The following is an 18,134-nucleotide window of genomic DNA, read 5'->3' as shown; positions in this document are numbered from 1 at the left end:
GCAGTGACTCTGCATGGCCGATAGCTTCAGCCCATGTTTTGTGGATGGGTGCCTACATAGTCAATTTGGAAAGAGAGTTAATTTGGTCTAGTCACCAAATTGGCACCAGGCTAGAAAGCGAGAGACAGTGAGTTTTAATCTGGTCTAGGCCCTACATGGCTTAGGACCTGGATATCTACGAGACCGTCTTCTGCCACATACCTCCCAGCGTCCGATAAGATCTCACAGTTTGGGCCTTCTCCGGGTGCCGTCGACTAGACAATGTCGTCTGGCGGCTCCTCAGGGGAGGGCCTTCTCCGTAGCTGCCCCAGCCCTATGGAACGATCTACCCCCAGAGATCCGGGCCCTCCCCATTCTCTCGGCCTTCCGAAAGTCTACTAAGACCTGGCTGTTCCGGCAGGCCTGGGGCTGTTGACCTCATGAACGAGGTCCAGCCCCACTAAGGTTGAGTGCATGATGTGTCTTTTTAATTTGTTTTCTCTCTATTTTAAATTTTTTAGTATTTTTTTTTAGAATTGTTTTATGTAAGCCGCCCGGAGTCCTTCGGGTTTGGGCAGGATATAAATTTATTAAACTTTGAACTTTACCTGTAACTGGACGGAGTCTTCTCAGGACAGAAGATGGGCGCCTCATATCTGCTAGGAATTTATACAAGTCCTCATCACTGAGACGATCGCCTTCCTGACAAAGAAGGTGACAATGAAGAGAGACAGAAGGTGAAGAAGGTGGCATTCACCAGTGTAGTGAATAAAGCCTCTTATGAGTGTCCTCTACTACATCCACAAATGTCTATGCAGAGTTTCGGTATTCAAAAATCAAGACAGACAACATGCCAAGACTCTCATCCTTCAAATCTGGTTTGTACTCAAAATAGCCTAATGATGTGATGGCGAACCTATGGCATATGTGCCAGATCTGGCACACAGAGCCCTCTTGGTGTGCACACATGCACGCCGTCACCCCAGCCCAGCTCCAATCGCATTTCTCCCATCACATTTCACTCAATCAATTCCAACTTCTCGTAAAAGTAAAGATCTCGAGAAGTTGGAATAGATTGAATGAACTTTTTCACTTGTGCACTTCACAATGGGGGAGGTGGCATCCCGTCCTCCTCCTGAAGCCCGTTATCGCATGAAGCCACAATGTGACCCATGTGGCTCTTTCACCTCTCTGCGGTGCCTCCCTGTCATGGCAGAGGGATGGAAGATATCTCATATTTCTATCCTTTAGTCATTTTCCGGTTTTGTAGTTGTTTATTGATTTGTTGATCCTTCTTCCTTCCTTTTTTGCTTTCCTGCTTCCCCCCCCCCCTTCCTCTAGCCAATTGTACAATAAATCCCATACGGAGTAGCATTCAGATTCTTCTTTCTCTTTTAGTTCTTTCGTGAGCCTATCTATCTCTGCACATTCCAATATTTTTTTAATTACATTTTCTTCTGTTGGTGTATAATTATTTTTCCAGTTCTGAGCGAATGTAATTTTCGCTCCCGTAATTATGTGTAGAATTAAGTATCTAATATTTTTTTCATAATTTCCTTTTATAATCCCTAACAAAAATAATTCGGGTTTTAGTGCAATTTGATGTGTAGTAATCTCCTCTAGCCAAGATTTTATTTTTTTCCAATACTTTTTCACAGCTGTGCACGTCCACCACATATGGTAGTATGTTCCATGTTGTTTGTTGCATTTCCTGCAGATAGGTGAACACTCCGGGAACATTTTTGCATTTCTCGCTGTGGAAGGTGCCATCTGTAGAACATCTTGTACATGTTCTCGCTATAAGCCGTTGCCATCGTTAATTTGTAGTTTATTTCCCAATTTTCTTCCCATTCCGCCAATTCTATACTATACCCAAAATTTATCGCCAATGTTATCATCGTTTCTTTCACAGTTTCTTCTTCCATTTTGAATTTTAATAAGTGATATTTTTTTTTAATCGATTTTTCTTCAGTTCCCTGTAAAATTTTATCCAGCTCTTGTGGCTCCTTATAAAATCCATCCCTTTCTCTGTCTTTCTTATACCTTGCCTGTATTTGTAAATAAAATCTTTACATCAATAATGGCAGAGTGAATTTAAAAAAATATTAAATGAAATCATTCACACAGGTCAAAATGGCTCCTTACCAAAATGCCAATTAAAAAAATAATATGAGGATAATTATAAACACACTAGAATATTATGAAGAGAATCCGGGAAAACAAGTTGCACTGGTCTTTTTAGGTGCCCAAAAGGCCTTTGATAACTTGAATTGGCATTTCATAATCACACAGTTAAAAATGATGAGATTTGGAGAAAAATTTATAAAAATGATAAGAATCAATTTATTCGGCCCAGACAGCAAAAATAATAATAAATAGTGACACTACAGAAGAATTTAAAATATGGAAAGGAGTGAGACAGGCTTGTCCATTATTACCTTCATTATTTATACTAACACTGGAAGTTCTATTAACAGAAATTAGAAACAAGCAAGAAATAAAGGGATTAAAATTTTTATAAAAAGAGGAATATAAAACACAGGCATTTGCGGACGATATGGTATTCATATTAGAGGGTCCAGTAAAATCAGGAATTAAATTAATTCAAAAAATAGAGGAATTTGGTAAGATAGCGGGATGTAAAACTAGTAAGAACAAAACGAAGATCATCATGAAGAACTTTACCAAAAAAACAGGAGCAAGAATTAGAGGGAAACATGGGAATGCAAATGGTAAAAAAAGTAAAATATTTAGGAATTTGGCTGACAGGGAAATGCTCAACAATTATGGAAGATAATTGTGTCATAATTAGGTCATAAAATGGGGCAAAACTCACTTAACAAATGTTCACTTAACAACATAAATTTTATATTGTGTGTGTTGTTCTGTGGTCTCAATCATGGGCATAAGGCAAGGACTACCTGTAGTACATTAGATTTTTTTTCTAAAGTATGTAGACATCTATAAAATAATAATATAACTCATATAGTTATATTATATTATAGTTAATTAAAATCTAGCATTGCAAATTGATTAAACTTTTTAAAGAGATGTTAACTGTAATATTTTTAATGTTGATTAAACAGAATTTTTTTAAAAACAGACTCTTTACAAATCCAGCATGCCAAGAGATATGGAGACAAGGGCATCTTGAAGGCTTTGCTTCTCCCAGCCATCTTCCTTTAAGACCTTGGGACTTACCCCATTCCGTTAAGCAAGAATGCTGCGTCCACCCCACTGACATATTTTCATTTTGGAAGCTACAGAAAAGTGATTTCTCCCTCTTTCATGGCAGGCTAGTTATCATTTTTTCCAGAAGAGATTCTGGAAGTCCATGCTTCACTCGCTTCACAGATGCATCAAGTGAGGAAACAAATAGTGCCCTACAAACAGCCCCCCCCCCCGATTCTATATCTGCATTCTCGCAGAAACGTTAAACCTACATGATGCTCTGGGTGAGGCTAATACAAAAAACATTCTAACCTGTTTGAAAAAATTGGTGATTGTGAGGGTGGCTGGACGGAAGTTGCTAAAGCTGCACATCTCCTCCCCAACACTCAGCCGTCCATAGGCTTTCCTCTTGCGCTCATTCCAGGTACCTTTGCGCTCTGCAAAAGGAGAGAGTGTTCAATAGGAAAGTCACGCATATGTCCTCAGAGGTCATAAGCAAGAAATAACCCAACAGTTAGATATGTTACTATTATAATATTCGAATTCCTTATCTCCAGCACAGAAAAAAAAGAGAGTACCATATTTTTCAAAGTATAAGACGGACCTTCCCCCCCCCCCTGTAAAAGAGGGTGAAAATTTGGGTGCGTCCTATACCCATCGGCCCCCACCCTTTCTCCTCTGCCTCCCAGCAATTTACCTCCTTACAGCAAACGGGGAAAATGGGGCTTGAGGCAGCAATAGGCTATGGCAATCCTTGCAGCCTGAAACAGCTGATCATTGGGAGCCCGGTGCTGAAACTGAAATTGAAATTGAATATAGCAATAGCAATAGCAGTAGACTTATATACCGCTTCATAGGCCTTTCAGGCCTCTCTAAGCGGTTTACAGAGAGTCAGCATATTGCCCCCAACAATCCGGGTCCTCATTTTACCCACCTCGGAAGGATGGAAGGCTGAGTCAACCCTGAGCCGGTGAGATTTGAACCGCTGACCTGCTGATCTAGTCGGTTCAAAGTGAAACCGACTATTTGCTGCAAGAAGGCAAATTGGTGGGAAGCATAGGCAGATTTTTTTTTTCTTGTGCTAATCAGGATAAATTGGAACAAGCTGTTTGCTGCAAGGAGGTAAGTCAATAACTATAAATGCCTATGGAAAGTTCAAATTATTAGACTTATTTTTTAAAGACTGCTTTATTATTGTTCTAGACAACTTAACAAAATGAAGAAGCTTTTAAAAATAAATGCTTGATCTGAAGAGGCCCGCTCCTATCCTATCTTGGGGCCAAGACCTAAATACCAAAACAAATAGAACAGAACTCAATAAGAAATTATGATGCGAATGCAGATAATTCTTCTACGCTGAACCCAGCTTCAAATGACTAACCGTTTTCAGAGTCTGAAGCATCCCTCTCAAGGATCCCAGTAGTGCTAATTATGTTCATGAGGTGGATGGCAGTCCAGGCAAATGGCATGCGGTATCGCCCCAACCGGGTGCAAAATTGCTCTCCTGCCACTCGCAGCTTCTCCAGCTTCTCCTTGTTCTGAAAGCACAAGCAGAAAACACCGTCACTGGGTTTCAATTCTAATTGTTTGATCCTTATCGCAGTTTTAACCAAACTTGTGCTCTGTAGGTGTAGCTGGGCTTCAGAAGGCAAAACGGCAGGAAATTCTGTGTTAGGAAAAACTGCCTAAATAATCATTCTGAATGGCAAACTATTGTTATCCCAGTGAAAATGACTGGAGGAAGGGGAGTGATTCAGATGCAATTAAGCTAAATCAGTGGTTCCCAAACTTGGCAACTTTAAGACTTGTGGACAGAGCTGGCTGGAGAATTCTGGGAGTTGAAGTCCACAAGTCTTAAAGTTGCCAAGTTTGGGAGCTAAATTAACAGATCTGTCCTACATAACAAACTATCCATTTTCAAAATACACCCCCCCCCCAAAAAAAATCAAAACCCTGGCAGAGCAAGCTACTATTACATGCAGTAAACCTCACACTCACACTAATAATGTTACCAAGCCTGGAATGAAATGTCTGCAATAAACTCCCAGACTCAGAGAAGCAAGAATTCCATAGTTAAGGTGACCAGACGTCCCGATTTTCGCTGGACAGTCACGATTTTCTACAATTTGTCCCGGGTCCCGCTATCGTTATCAAAATGTCCCGATTTTTCATTTTTAATTTTGGCCCCTTCTCGCTCACTCACTTGCTCCCCCATTTTTGCCACGTTGCAGCTCGCTTATAAGCCCATTATACCACCTTTCTTGCCACAGTTCTTAAGTGAATAACTGCAGCTGGTATTTTGTATTTTGTATAGAATCTTTTTTTAAATAGTCTGCTGCGACTGAACATGTTTTTTTCTACGGTAAATAAAGTGTGGACATCAGAAAAATCACAATTAAGTGTTGAGATTTTGAAAGCCGTTTTATGTGTGAAATATAATTTAACAAATTCTAGTGAAAAATTTCATGACCTTTTAAACAACGACAGCAATCTACTAAAAAAAATTCACTCAAGTGAGAAATATGCCAAAGAATTAAATAATACTGTACATAATTTTTGTAAATATATTTAATAAATATAAGTGTAAATAAATGTATTATATTGTAAATTGTAGTTACGTTGAAATAAAAAAATATATTACAATACTATTTTTGCGCTGCATGAAAATTTTTGTTGCTCCATAAAAAATTTTTAATCAAGACCCCCCCCCCCCCCCGGTCAATGGTGTCCCTCTTTACCAATCTGAAAATCTGGTCACCTTATCCATAGTTCAACCCTGAACTACCTATGCTCTCTTCTATTAGAATTACAAACATAGCAGTCAGTTTATTTGTGCTGGATTTTATTTACCTTCAAAGCATCGCTTTCCTTCATAACCATGTAAGGTTCACAGCATTCACCGATGTCCCCTTGCTGTAGCACTTTCTCCAACTATAATGGAAGAGAAAACATATTACAAAATCTAACAGACATCCTGAAGTTCCTAAGAATAAAATCAAGATATTTTGATCACCATCTCAAGTGTTAGCATTCCATGTAGAATTAAATCAGAGTCCAAGGCAAAACGATCCTTGAAGTTCCAATTTAATAAATCAGACATCTTAGCACATCTGTGTTAATCCCAATTCTGGAAATGACATCAGAATCCCATCCAGTTAAAAGTTCATGATCTTCTCCCCACAACCACAATCCATCACATGGTCCAATCTTCTTCTTCCGTGCTGGCATCCACACCCAGCTTCTTCCGGTCAGGTGTATTGGTGCGGAGACAAAAGTTGACCTTGGTCTTCTAGAAAAGAATGACAACAATACATTCCACAATCCTACTCCTGTCTATTCCCCCCTCCCAACTACTACACTAATGAAACAGCATAATGAAATAAGAGAAAGTGTGGCAGGCCAAAGATCCTAACAGGAATATTATTGCAGGCCTGACATCAAGTGTTATTCATTACAAGACAAGAAAGTCAACTTTTAATGACTTTGAAAACCAAAACTGAAACTAGTCCTATATTCAGAAATGGCTTTTTTCAATACTAAGGGAACAAATCTGAAATGAAAAGTGTGAATTATTAACGAAGTTCATTTTATACTAAGCAACTCAAAAGAATGTAAAAAATAACATAGGCATTAACTCTGTTGTAAAATGCTGACTTTATGTTGGAATCTCAAGTGGATTAACATATTCAGAAGACAGGATATTACATACAATTTCTTAATTTATAAAGTATTTAATTCTTTTTTCATTGTCAGGGAATCTTGAGAGGAACTTTAACTAGACTTCAGCTTCAGAACATGCCATGCTTTCTTACTTTTAATTGTATCCTAATTTGAGTATTTCATGAAATAAATCCATGTAATCACTTTAAAAATTGGAAGCAGAAAGCATTGAGTGGACAAATGAAAAACCCAAGGAACAATTTATCTTGGGGGGAAAGGAGGAAACATTCTTTTTTTTAAAAAAGCCTAGAAATAAGTGTTCCCACTGTGAGTTCTACCCAATTCCTATTTTCCCAGCTGAAGAAGAAAGGTATAATACATTTAACAACTATAAGGATTAAATAGGTTATGTGAATTTACCCCTTGTTTTTGAAAAGCATACAGCTAGGATCAGAAGTAACATCTCAATGCCAAATGTTTTTGAGAAAGTCAAAATCAAACTGATTTAACAAAATGCATATCTTTTCCTTACATTTTAAAGACAGGGAGCATGGCATATCAGAGGAGGTGGGTGCATCTTTTACCTTCTACTTAACAAAAAAAAGGGTTTTTTGTCTGCTGTTGCTCTTAGGGAATAATTAGAAGAACAGGGGAGATGTTTCCTTGGAAAGTACATTGTATGGCTAGCTAATCTATTTGACTTTCTATTTTCTGAGCAGATAAAAAGAGTCTCTCCTCTCCATACAAATAATTGGAAAAAAATAAAGCTGCATCCTGTTGACTTTCAACTTTATTGAGATCCATCAGTTTCAGAGAATCAAACTTTATTGAGATCCATTAGTTTCAGAGACTCCAAAATACAACAGATGCATGAACATTGATCCTATTTTGCATTCATGTAAAATAAGGGTATATATAGTCATCTTTTCTCTCCAGCATTTGTTGGAATGGCTGCAAATGTGACTATTAAAAAACAACAACAAACATCTCACCTTGATCACCAGGAATATTTCTGGAGAAGGATGTGTAAGAGAGAACACAGCTGAGCGAGCTAGTGTGGAGATGGCAGGATGAGTGCTGTGAGATCGGAGAAGGGATTTCATATGTTCCGAATTGAGATCAAAATAAAAATTTTCAGAGATCTACAAAATAGAGAGAAGGGCAGCAGTCAAAAAAAATGCTATCAAAATCTCCTCATGACCTTCACAGCAATCAGAACAATACAAAAGTCAATATCTCAGTATCCAGATAAGAGAAACTTTTAACTGCAACTCTGGTGAACATAATATTGAAATCTGGCTTATTCTTAGTACAGTGGTTCCCAAACTTGGCAACTTTAAGACTTGTGGACTTCAATTCCCAGAATTGCCAGCAGAGCTGGCTGGAGAATTCTGGGAGTTGAAGTCCACAAGTCTTAAAGTTGCCAAGTTTGGGAACCACTGTCTTAGTAGATACTTGGGTCTACTCTTAATATAACAACAGGGGAACACAAGCAATTCCCTTTGTTTTCTGCTAGATCTGCTTAATTTTCAGAGGATGTTTTAGCATAGGAAGAAATAATGGGTTTGGCCTTGGAGCTACGTTTGTTTCCTGTGCCCTGCCTAGAGCAACAGGAATAGCCAATGGCATTCAGCCAGATGAAATTTTTGCATCTGTCTTTCTTATTTTAACCATTGCAGAGACTTCAGGTGACCATTTTCTCACTCAACCTTTCTCAAGCCATGAAAAATGACCAATTTGATGAGGAAATTAAAGGATGCCCAAAACTCAGTAAGACCTAAGGCACATATTTTGCCCTTCAATGTGGGAAAACCAGAAGTGAAAATTCTACCACAATTATATTGGTGATATCACATTTTGTAGGACTATGGAAATCTCAAATGGGTTTTTTGAGACTACGTTTTCATTAGCAGGTCAGGGACCTATACATTATTTAGTGATTTCAGAAAAATTATTACAACAAGAAATAATACATCACATTGAATTAAAAAAAATCAAAACTATTTTAATGGGAAGCCCTGTAGGGCTGGAGAGCAGTTGAAGAAAGAAAGAAACGTGGATGATAAAGTTAGCAGGACATGGAGCCCACTAAGTTTCTTATTGTGTCTGAAGTCCCTGGGAATTTGAAAGGCGATCAAATAAGATGAAATCTACAAGGAAGGGAAGTTCTCTGTTCTCTGCTATTTCCCGTGCATCATCTACTTAGATCAGATGATCCATCCTTCCTTCTTTGAAATTTGTAATTGAAAAAAGGATCTTAGGGAACTTGGTGCTTGAAACTAAAGAGACAAACTCTCTCTTTCAAAAGTCTGGATGTTTCTGCTTCTCCATGAGAAGATAGGAAATATAAATAGCTACAGATTTAGGGGAAGAAATGAACCTACATCATGTTGTCTTAAGAAAGTGCTAATTAGCCATCCATCCTGCATGATTCCTCAGAGCAATCCTGTTAATGCTCTCCATGTCTATCAAATTAGGATATCAGAAAGAACATAATATAAAATCTGCAACTGTCAAGGCCATTCTGCTGTGCTTAACTGGCGGGTGATCTTTCAGTCAGAACTTGCACTTCTTCTCATTACCCAAGAGGAATCAGAAACAAGAAGTACCTTTTTCTTCTCTTTCACATCGTAAAGTGCCAGTGATCCAAAGATGGGTTCAACTTCTATTTCAAACCTAATCCATGGAAAGGATTATGAAAGGAAAGACATTGCAAAAGGTTGAGTATCTTGTTCTGCTCTAGAAAATACAATGGTTAAGAATCTGGAGCTCTACATCAGGGGTTCCCAAACTTGGCAACTTTAAGACTCTTCTGGCTGGAGAATTCTGGGAGTTGAAGTCCACAAGTCTTAAAGTTGCCAAGTTTGGGAACCACTGGTCTACATCAAAAGGAATCATGAACAATCAACCCCATTGACACTCCTCTATCCTTGATAAGCAAAATATGACCGGATTCTTTTAATACCTCGTTTAAATGAAACAAAATGCTCACCTGCCATTGGATAAATGAACTTTTCTTATATTAAGTACTGGTACCTCTTAGAAATCCCAAGATAAATCTCCCTACAAAGCATTTTCACACTATTTTGTTTCTTTATTATGGTGGACTTTGATGCATCAAAGAAACATGGGGCCCTTCCCATTTCTCCTCTCTCACAGCTGAGGTCCTCAGAGTATGAATCAGAACTAGCAATAATTGTTCATAAAGCATTCTTCCACCATTTCCTTATCAAATACTTCAACAAGATTTCAATGCAGTTTACTATTAAACAAGTATAGATGGTTTTAAGATAAATTGGGTTTCTACCAAAGAGAGGCTTTTGCAGTCATCTGACAATGGAAATCTGTAGATAATCAAGTTGTGGGAAATCCCACACAACATTCAGAAGTTAATGACTGTTCAAACTTGAGAAGAGTAGTGATGGAGTGAGGTAGCATCTTGCATTTCCCCACATTCAATCAAAATCCATTAGAGGGGGAAATGTCTTCTGACTGGTCATACCAGAAGTCTCCTTCTGTCTCCATCTTAAGTATCTGGGCAGTACAAACTGCATTTCGGCGCATCGGTTTGGCAGGCTGGGCTGCCAGGAGCCTGCAGCTTCCAATGCTCAGGAATATGAATCCAAACCCAAAGTAACTTCTTCTCAGATAACTCTGCCATCTGCCTGTTTGCAATGTATCACAGAAGTCTGCTGTGTTAACCGCACTGAGTGATAATGTAGCTCCTTCCCACTATGGCAGCAAATGCACACATGTGCATCCTCGGGCAAAACCAGTACATGTGAAGCTGTTCCTTGGATGCCACCCTCTGGCCCCCTTTCTTGCACAGCACCATTAAGCAAAAACAAGTGTTTAAAAAAAACCCATTTTATTCTACATTCAATCATTTTTTTTCTACCTGGCATTTGGCAGCTGTATGTTGCCAAGAAATTGTGACTTACTTCAGAGACAAGCATTTGACTAAGATCCTCTGCCCGAACTGCTCCTTTGGAACATCTGGGATGCTGCACCGTTCTATGGCCTCTTCCTGGGAAGCCAAAGTAACATATATCATGGACCCAATTGTGAGAGATGGAGACTTTGAAAGCTCATAAAACATTATGTTGTTATTCTGTATTAGCCTTTGCATTTATTTGTACAACATTCCAAAATTTCTCCTCCTTTATTTGCTTAGATCATTTATTTCCCTTGAAAGAGGGCAAACCATGTTTATCAGATTTATTTTTCAAGCATCTCACTGCTTTTAAAATGTGGTGCTTCATTGTGGCCTACTTAATATCAAAACTTCTGCTTGGAGTTATATCTTCTCCTACTGGCTTAAGTGCTCTCCCCCACCCTCCTTGTTCGCTTGACCCCTTTAACTATGACTGATAGCTTTCAGTGTTCTTGGTGCCAGGCATTACATATTAAATTGCCATTTTATAGCTTTACTTGAGCAACTCTCATACTGGTGCACTATGAACGTGCACTAGCCGATCTCAAACAATGGGGCATCAATTTAGAACTGCAACCAAATCCATCAGTTCTACCCAGAAGCCTAATCTTGAGGCATTCTGCAGATTTTCTCCCACCAGTCAGATACCTAAACTACCTAACAATTCTGAAATTTAGAAGGGATTTATTTGTGGCTAGATTTAATGCCCTCCCAACAGTTGTTACTGAAGAGTGATACACACAGTCCATGTGATGGAGAAATAATTGGAATGATGGATCATGTTATTTCTTATTGTCTTCCCCATCAGGAATTATTGTCTTCATTTTTCACTAAGCATCCTAGTCATTCTCACCCCTTCTGGGTACTTGAGAGACCGCCTGCTGCCAATTACCTCCAATAGACCGATTAGATCCCACAGATTAGGCCTCCTCCGAATTCCATCCGCCGGCCAGTGTCGACTGGCGACTACCCGGAGGAGAGCCTTCTCTGTGGCTGCTCCGACCCTCTGGAACGGGCTCCCCGTGGAGATTCGAACCCTCACCACCCTCTAGGCCTTCCGCAAAGCCCTTAAAACCTGGCTGTTCCGACAGGCCTGGGACTGATGAGTTTTTTGTGCCCCCTCGAATGGTATGGTTGTTGAGTGTTTTAAATTGTGGTATTGTTTTGTTCATGTTCTTTTTTCCTTATTTGTAACCCCCCGCCCTGACTTGGTTGTGAGCCGCCCTGAGTCCCCTCCGGGGAATAGGGTGGCATAGAAATATAATAAACTCAACTCAACTCAACTCTTTCTTAAATTGTTACTATCTAATCAATCTGATCTCACTTGGTTGACTGTAGCTAAGTACTGCTCTATAGTTTTTACAATATGCTTTTTATCTTGATTGATTTGATTGATTTGATTTGATTATATTTATATGCCGCCCTTTTCCCCCGAAGGGGACTCAGGGCGGCTCACAATTCAAATCAGGGAAGGGGGGTACAGACAAAAAATAAAAGACGAAACATAACAATACATAATTTAAAAACACACAACAGTCATACCATTCGAGACGGGGGCAACAGCTCTTTAGCCTCTTAATTAGTGTTTTGTTTTATCTTCTGGTTATGACTGAATAAAGATTGGTTGGTTAGTTAATTATTACTTGAAGGGGTTATAATAACAAACAAGCAACTAAAAATAAGCAAGCAGGACCTTGGGGCGCAAAAATCGATCAATCCAAGGTTTCATAAAGAGAAAATGTAAAGCCACGCAAAGCCAGTTACCACCACTAGTGCTGCCCACCAAGACTTAGTGAAGGTTGCTTCCCTTTGTTGTCGGAATCAATGGAAGTAGAACCCCTTAAATCTTTTGTCAAAACGCAGCAAAGACCACAGCAGGGAAAAATAATCTGCATAAACCGCTGCCTGTTCCTTTTGTGCAAACAGGTCCATTTGTAAGGCTCATGTTGCTACCATCTGCTGTATCCTACCAGGCTCCCTAGAACAGTGTTTCTCAACCTTGGCAACTTGAAGATGTCCGGACTTCAACTCCCAGAATTCCCCAGCCAGCGAATGCTGGCTGGGGAATTCTGGGAGTTGAAGTCCGGACATCTTCAAGTTGCCAAGGTTGAGAAACACTGCCCTAGAAGGCCAAAGGGAATCTCGGTCTCCCCACTCACTTCATCCGGGGCTGAGCAAAGGGCCAGGATCTCCTGATGCCGGTCCTTCTTGCGCAGCTCCTCATTACGGCGGTCAGTCTCCTCGATGGCAGTGCGCACCAAGAGTGAACACAGTAAGAAGTCAGCTGCAGAATTCTTCAGGTCAAAGATACTGGATGTCCAACTGCCTCGGGGCACATCTTCCAAGGAACCAGAGCACTGCTTGATGTCATCCTGAAAGATAGATGGAGCAGCATTTGTCCTTCAGGCAAGGGGAGATATCTATGGACAGCCCTACAGAGGACAACGCGTAGCAGTATTGCGGCTGACAGCAAATTTAAAGCAGCAGATGAGCACCAATCCAGAGAGTTCGCTGCTCGGAATATATGCCAAGTGTTGCCTTTTTGCATGGAGACATCCTAGCCAAGCTAGCATTGCTTATAGCTTCCAATATTAGAGCAGACTACCAGCATATATGAAGTGAGGCAAGAGTTCATACTACAATACTGAGGACAGGTAAAAGACAGGGTCTCTTCTCTCGTGACCCGTCAAAACCGCGCTCGGCTAAGCCGCGCCCGATTAAACCGCGTCGCTGACGTCATCAACAGGGCGACAACAGCCAGCGCGGAGAAAGAAGGGCGCTTTAAATAGCGCTTTGAAAGCAAGCCGATTCAACTTAAGGTAAGGGTTAGCTTTAGGGTTAGCTTTAGGGTTAGCTTTAGGGTTAGGTTAAGGGTTAGGGTTAGGTTTAGGGTTAGGTTAAGGGTTAGGTTTAGGGTTAGGTTTAGGGTTAGGTTAAGGGTTAGGTTTAGGGTTAGGTTTAGGATTAGGTTTAGGGGGGTTAGGTTTAGGTTTAGGGGTTAATTTGATGCAATCCTTTGATGCAATCTAGTAATTCCCCCCCCCTAATTGTGCACCTTAGACTTTGCAAATATCAAATGCTACCCTTGTGAGTTTGAAAAAAATATGGCTTTGAAAAGCTTCTTTGAACGTAATATTACATGCTAAAAGTAAACAAGGCAAAGATTTAGTCAACATAGCTGTATATATTATCTGGATCCTACTGTATCTTGAAAGTTAAATTATGAATTAAGAGAAGGTGAGGGTTAGGGTATCATCCACTCAAAAGCAACTGCATCTACATGATTCAAGACACATTATGAGTGGTAATGGGATCATTAAAGTGATAGTGACAAATCGTGGGGAAGCACTTGTGCAAAGATGTTTAAAGGTCACTTGACATGGCCAACTCCCTACAGCCAATTCACTACAGCCAACTTGCCACGGGACAACTTGCCACGGCCACTTCCCTGAGGGATAATTCACCATGGGGCAAAAGTTACACTAGTATCAAAGAAACGGTACTATATTCATTAAATAAAGGGTGCAAAAGGAAGAACAAAATGAAATGTGAACGACAAAAATTAAAATAAATTTTAAATTATTTTAAATAATTAAATCCAATTGTTGGATTGTCTGGAGGTGAGTTGTCCCATGGCAAGTTGGCCATTGCAAGTTGTCCCATCCCATCCCTCGGCTTCTCTTTCAATTGTTGCCTCTTGTTATGGAACTACTTCCGTACCGTATCTTACCTGTCAATGGCTAAATTCCATATTTTGAATTTGAATGTACATTAAATACATTAAACCTATAATTGTAAGAACTATATTTATGAAGATTTCCATAAACCAGACTAGTATTGAGGTTGTTTTCCAACTCAAAAGTCCAATTATTTATTATTTATTTATTTATTTATTTATTTATTTATTTATTTATTTATTTATTTATTAGACTTATATACCACTTCATAGGGCTTTCAGCCCTCTCTAAGCGGTTTACAGAGTCAGCATATCTCCCCCAACAACAATCCGGGTCCTCATTTCACCCACCTCGGAAGGATGGAAGGCTGAGTCAACCTTGAGCCGGTGAGATTTGAACCGCTGAACTGCAGATCGCAGTCAGCTAAAGTGGCCTGCAGTACTGCACCCTAACCACTGCGCCACCTCAGCTCCTAGACTCCAAGGCTAATGAATTCAATTCAAATGTGAACATAGTTTTGGTCACACTCCCTGCATTTTCTGCTTCTACACCTTTGTTTTACTTTTACAAAAAATGTGACTCTGGTATTCAAAGGGTGTGTGTGTTAAGGATTTGGCCTTTCTTCAAAAGAACTGGGGGGAAATAGATTAAAGTATTTTGGTATCTGCTTTCAACCGGTGTGGGTTAATTTCCCAATTTACTCCTTGAAGGTTAAGAAAGCTGGCAAAGCCATTCAGAGAAATGATAGTACAGTTAGTCCATGACTTACAACCATTTGCTCAATGAACATTCAAAGTTGCAGTGATAATGAAAAAGTTACTTATGACCATTTTTCACACTTACGATCAGTGCAACATCCACAGAGTCACATGGTCAAAATCCAGGCACTTGGCAACTGGCATATATTTATGACAGTTGCTGTGTCCCGATTGTCATGTGATCACTTTTTGCAACCTTCTGACGAGCGAAGTCAACGGAGAAATCACTTAACAACCGTGTTACTAATTTAACAACTGCAGAGATTCACTTAACAAATATGGGAAGAAAGGTTGTAAAATGGAGCAAAACTCCCTTAACTCTTGCTTAGCAATAGAAATTTTGGAGTCAATTGTGTTCTTAAATCAAGGACTACTGTATAGAGACTGTACATAAATCCAAGAGAGCACAGTGGAATTTTTCTGTGAATCAAGATACACACTTGCTAAACATTCTACTTTGAATCTTATCCTCTATAGCAATAGCAATAGCAGACTTATATACTGCTTCATAGGGCTTTCAGCCCTCTCTAAGCGGTTTACAGAGTCAGCATATCGCCCCCACAGTCTGGGTCCTCATTTCACCCACCTTGGAAGGATGGAAGGCTGAGTCAACCTTGAGCCGGTGAGATTAGAACCACCGTACTGCAGATAGCAGTCAGCTGAAGGGCCTGCAGTACTGCACCCTAACCACTGCGCCATCTCGGCTCTATGTTCTTATGGACACCATCCTCTCACCCACATTACATTAAAAAAAATGGAAGGTTGCCAAACGAGTTGCTTTACATTCTCACTTGACTTACCGTATCCCCTTGATTGCTCCTCTCTTCAACTACTTCATCTAATTCAAAGACTTGCCTAGATAATCCTTTCTGCCTTTTTCTTTGCCTCTCAGCAGCAGTAGCATTATACATGGTACTCAATTTCTGGTACCTAAACAAAGACAGAAAAAGCAATGATGTTACTCCTGTTGGAAAACAATGGATAGCACGCATGCAGAAAAGATTTAAAGGCATTAAATCAGGGGTGAAATTCGACCACATTGGACCGGATCGGACAAACCGGTAGGGATGATTTGAATCGGTTCACTGAACTGTTAAAATCACCCCTGGTTGGCCCCACCCACGCCCACTCAGCTGCCACTCACCCCTTCCGGCCACTCGGTCACCCCTTCCGGGGGCTCAGTTACCCCTTCTGGCTGCCACCCCACCTACCTACCCCCACCCTATATATGTTTCCTTCGCCACGTGGCCCAGTTAATTGCCTCGTCACTCCGTCGGTGAAGCCTTGGATGTATGATGAATTATATGAGATGCTAAAAAATGCGCGTGAAACTTTAAAAGGCAATAAAAAATCAGAAATTCGGCTGGAGCACACAGATCAGGGAACAGGAGAGAAGGGGGTAAAAGAGAGAAAATATGAAGAACAAGAAAATAATATTGAAGAAAAAGGAACTGAAAGTAAAAAAACAGATTATTTCACTGGGATTTACAGTGGCACAAAAAGGGTAAATGGGGGGGACACGTTCCCCCCCCCCAATCAAACAGCAAAGAGGGAAATAGTTGGAAGAGACTAGGAAAAACCCTGGGAAAAACTATTTGAACAATAAAATTAAAAGTGAAAAAAAGGATTCAGAAGAAAAGATACAATAATTATAAAAAGAAAAAGAAGAAAAAGAAGCTAAGAGAATGGGATAAAAGAAAATTAATAAGAAGTGGAATCTCTGAGAGACCAAGAGAAAATGGTTAAAGAGGAGGTGGAAGGGAAATAATCTATTAGTAGATTAAAGGGAACTGTATTAATATTATTAATGGCGGATAGTTAATTAAGTTAAATGTTCTATATGTAAAAAATTGATTTTGATTATGTATGTTGCTTACAGCAAAACAGACCAACAGATGAAATGTGAAATGGCAATTTGATTTAACTTTGAAGATAATTTAAATTAAGAGATGAAGATGAAATGTTAAAGAATGGGATGGGGAATTTGAGAAACATATTTAGCAATGGAGTTGATGTTATTGTAAGATATTAGAATTAAGGGTGATTAGTGATATTGTTTATGTACTAAGAAGAAAATAAATTTAAGATAAAAAATATGAAAAGAGAATAATATGGCTGAGATTGGAAACAGAGATATGATGTAAAATGGACTATGTATATGAGAGGATGTAAAAGAAAATATATGGACAACACTTCGTTCATAAAATATGTAAACATTTGCAATAAAAAATAAAAATCTTGGAGGGGAAAAAAAGGCAGGGTGAAATCTGATGGATCACCTAGGATCATAAATCTTGTCTGATAAACTGCTTAAGAGGCAAAAGAAAAAAATGTTTTAAAAAAATTGGGGGGAGGGGAGTAAACTGGCCTGTTGAGGACTGTAAAGAACTATAAATATTGTGTATCCCGAGGAATAATTTTGGGACTGTTCCAATATTGGTTTTTGGGTGTTACATATAACTGAGATTTTGGGATTTTGGTAGATTATGGAGTAATTTTTTGATCCATTAAAATAAGGTAAAATGCTTCAACAGAGGAAAAATAAGTGTATTTCAAAAAGAAATATTATTGATGTTTCAAAGTATGCATGAAATTATAACAAGGAACCATAGGAAGATAAAGGTATATAGTTGTGAGACCAGAAAACTCTCAGCAAATGACAATGAAAAATGAACAAGAAACCCAAGAAAAAGAGGAGAAAATAAATAAAAAAACAGAGGAAAGGATAGAGCAGCTCAAACAACAAATGAAACAAGAAGACAAGGAGAAGAAAGAGATAATAAAAAATTATGAAAAAGATCAGGCAGATTACACGTTAAGAGATCAAAAAATAGAACTGGATAAATAGAAAGACATTTCTCAAGTGAGGATAGAGTCACTGATAGGCATATTGAAGGTTTGGCAGCGGGAGGTAGATGTAGAGACAGATGAAATACTTCGATCAAATATGAATGA

General features: G+C 39.2%; 1 protein-coding gene across 1 annotated transcript in view; it reads right to left on the bottom strand.

Moving 5' to 3' along the window:
* Positions 1–18,134, bottom strand: part of DOCK6 (dedicator of cytokinesis 6) — a 124,474-nt gene that overhangs the window by 80,690 nt on the left and 25,650 nt on the right. The window contains exons 5-13 of the mRNA XM_087711072.1: positions 15,980–16,109; positions 12,904–13,116; positions 10,752–10,837; positions 9,420–9,486; positions 7,803–7,952; positions 6,001–6,081; positions 4,532–4,688; positions 3,463–3,587; positions 588–681 (exon numbers count right to left, since the gene is read on the bottom strand). Coding sequence (XP_087567198.1) covers positions 588–681; positions 3,463–3,587; positions 4,532–4,688; positions 6,001–6,081; positions 7,803–7,952; positions 9,420–9,486; positions 10,752–10,837; positions 12,904–13,116; positions 15,980–16,109 — 1,103 coding nt within the window. The remainder of the gene's footprint in view (positions 1–587; positions 682–3,462; positions 3,588–4,531; positions 4,689–6,000; positions 6,082–7,802; positions 7,953–9,419; positions 9,487–10,751; positions 10,838–12,903; positions 13,117–15,979; positions 16,110–18,134) is intronic.

Source organism: Thamnophis sirtalis, unplaced genomic scaffold (genome assembly GCF_051295495.1).
Source record: "Thamnophis sirtalis isolate CommonGarterSnake01/CBP01778 unplaced genomic scaffold, rThaSir2_p1.2 scaffold_3, whole genome shotgun sequence".
NCBI lineage: Eukaryota > Metazoa > Chordata > Lepidosauria > Squamata > Natricidae > Thamnophis > Thamnophis sirtalis.
This window is presented reverse-complemented; position numbering and strand designations above follow the sequence as displayed.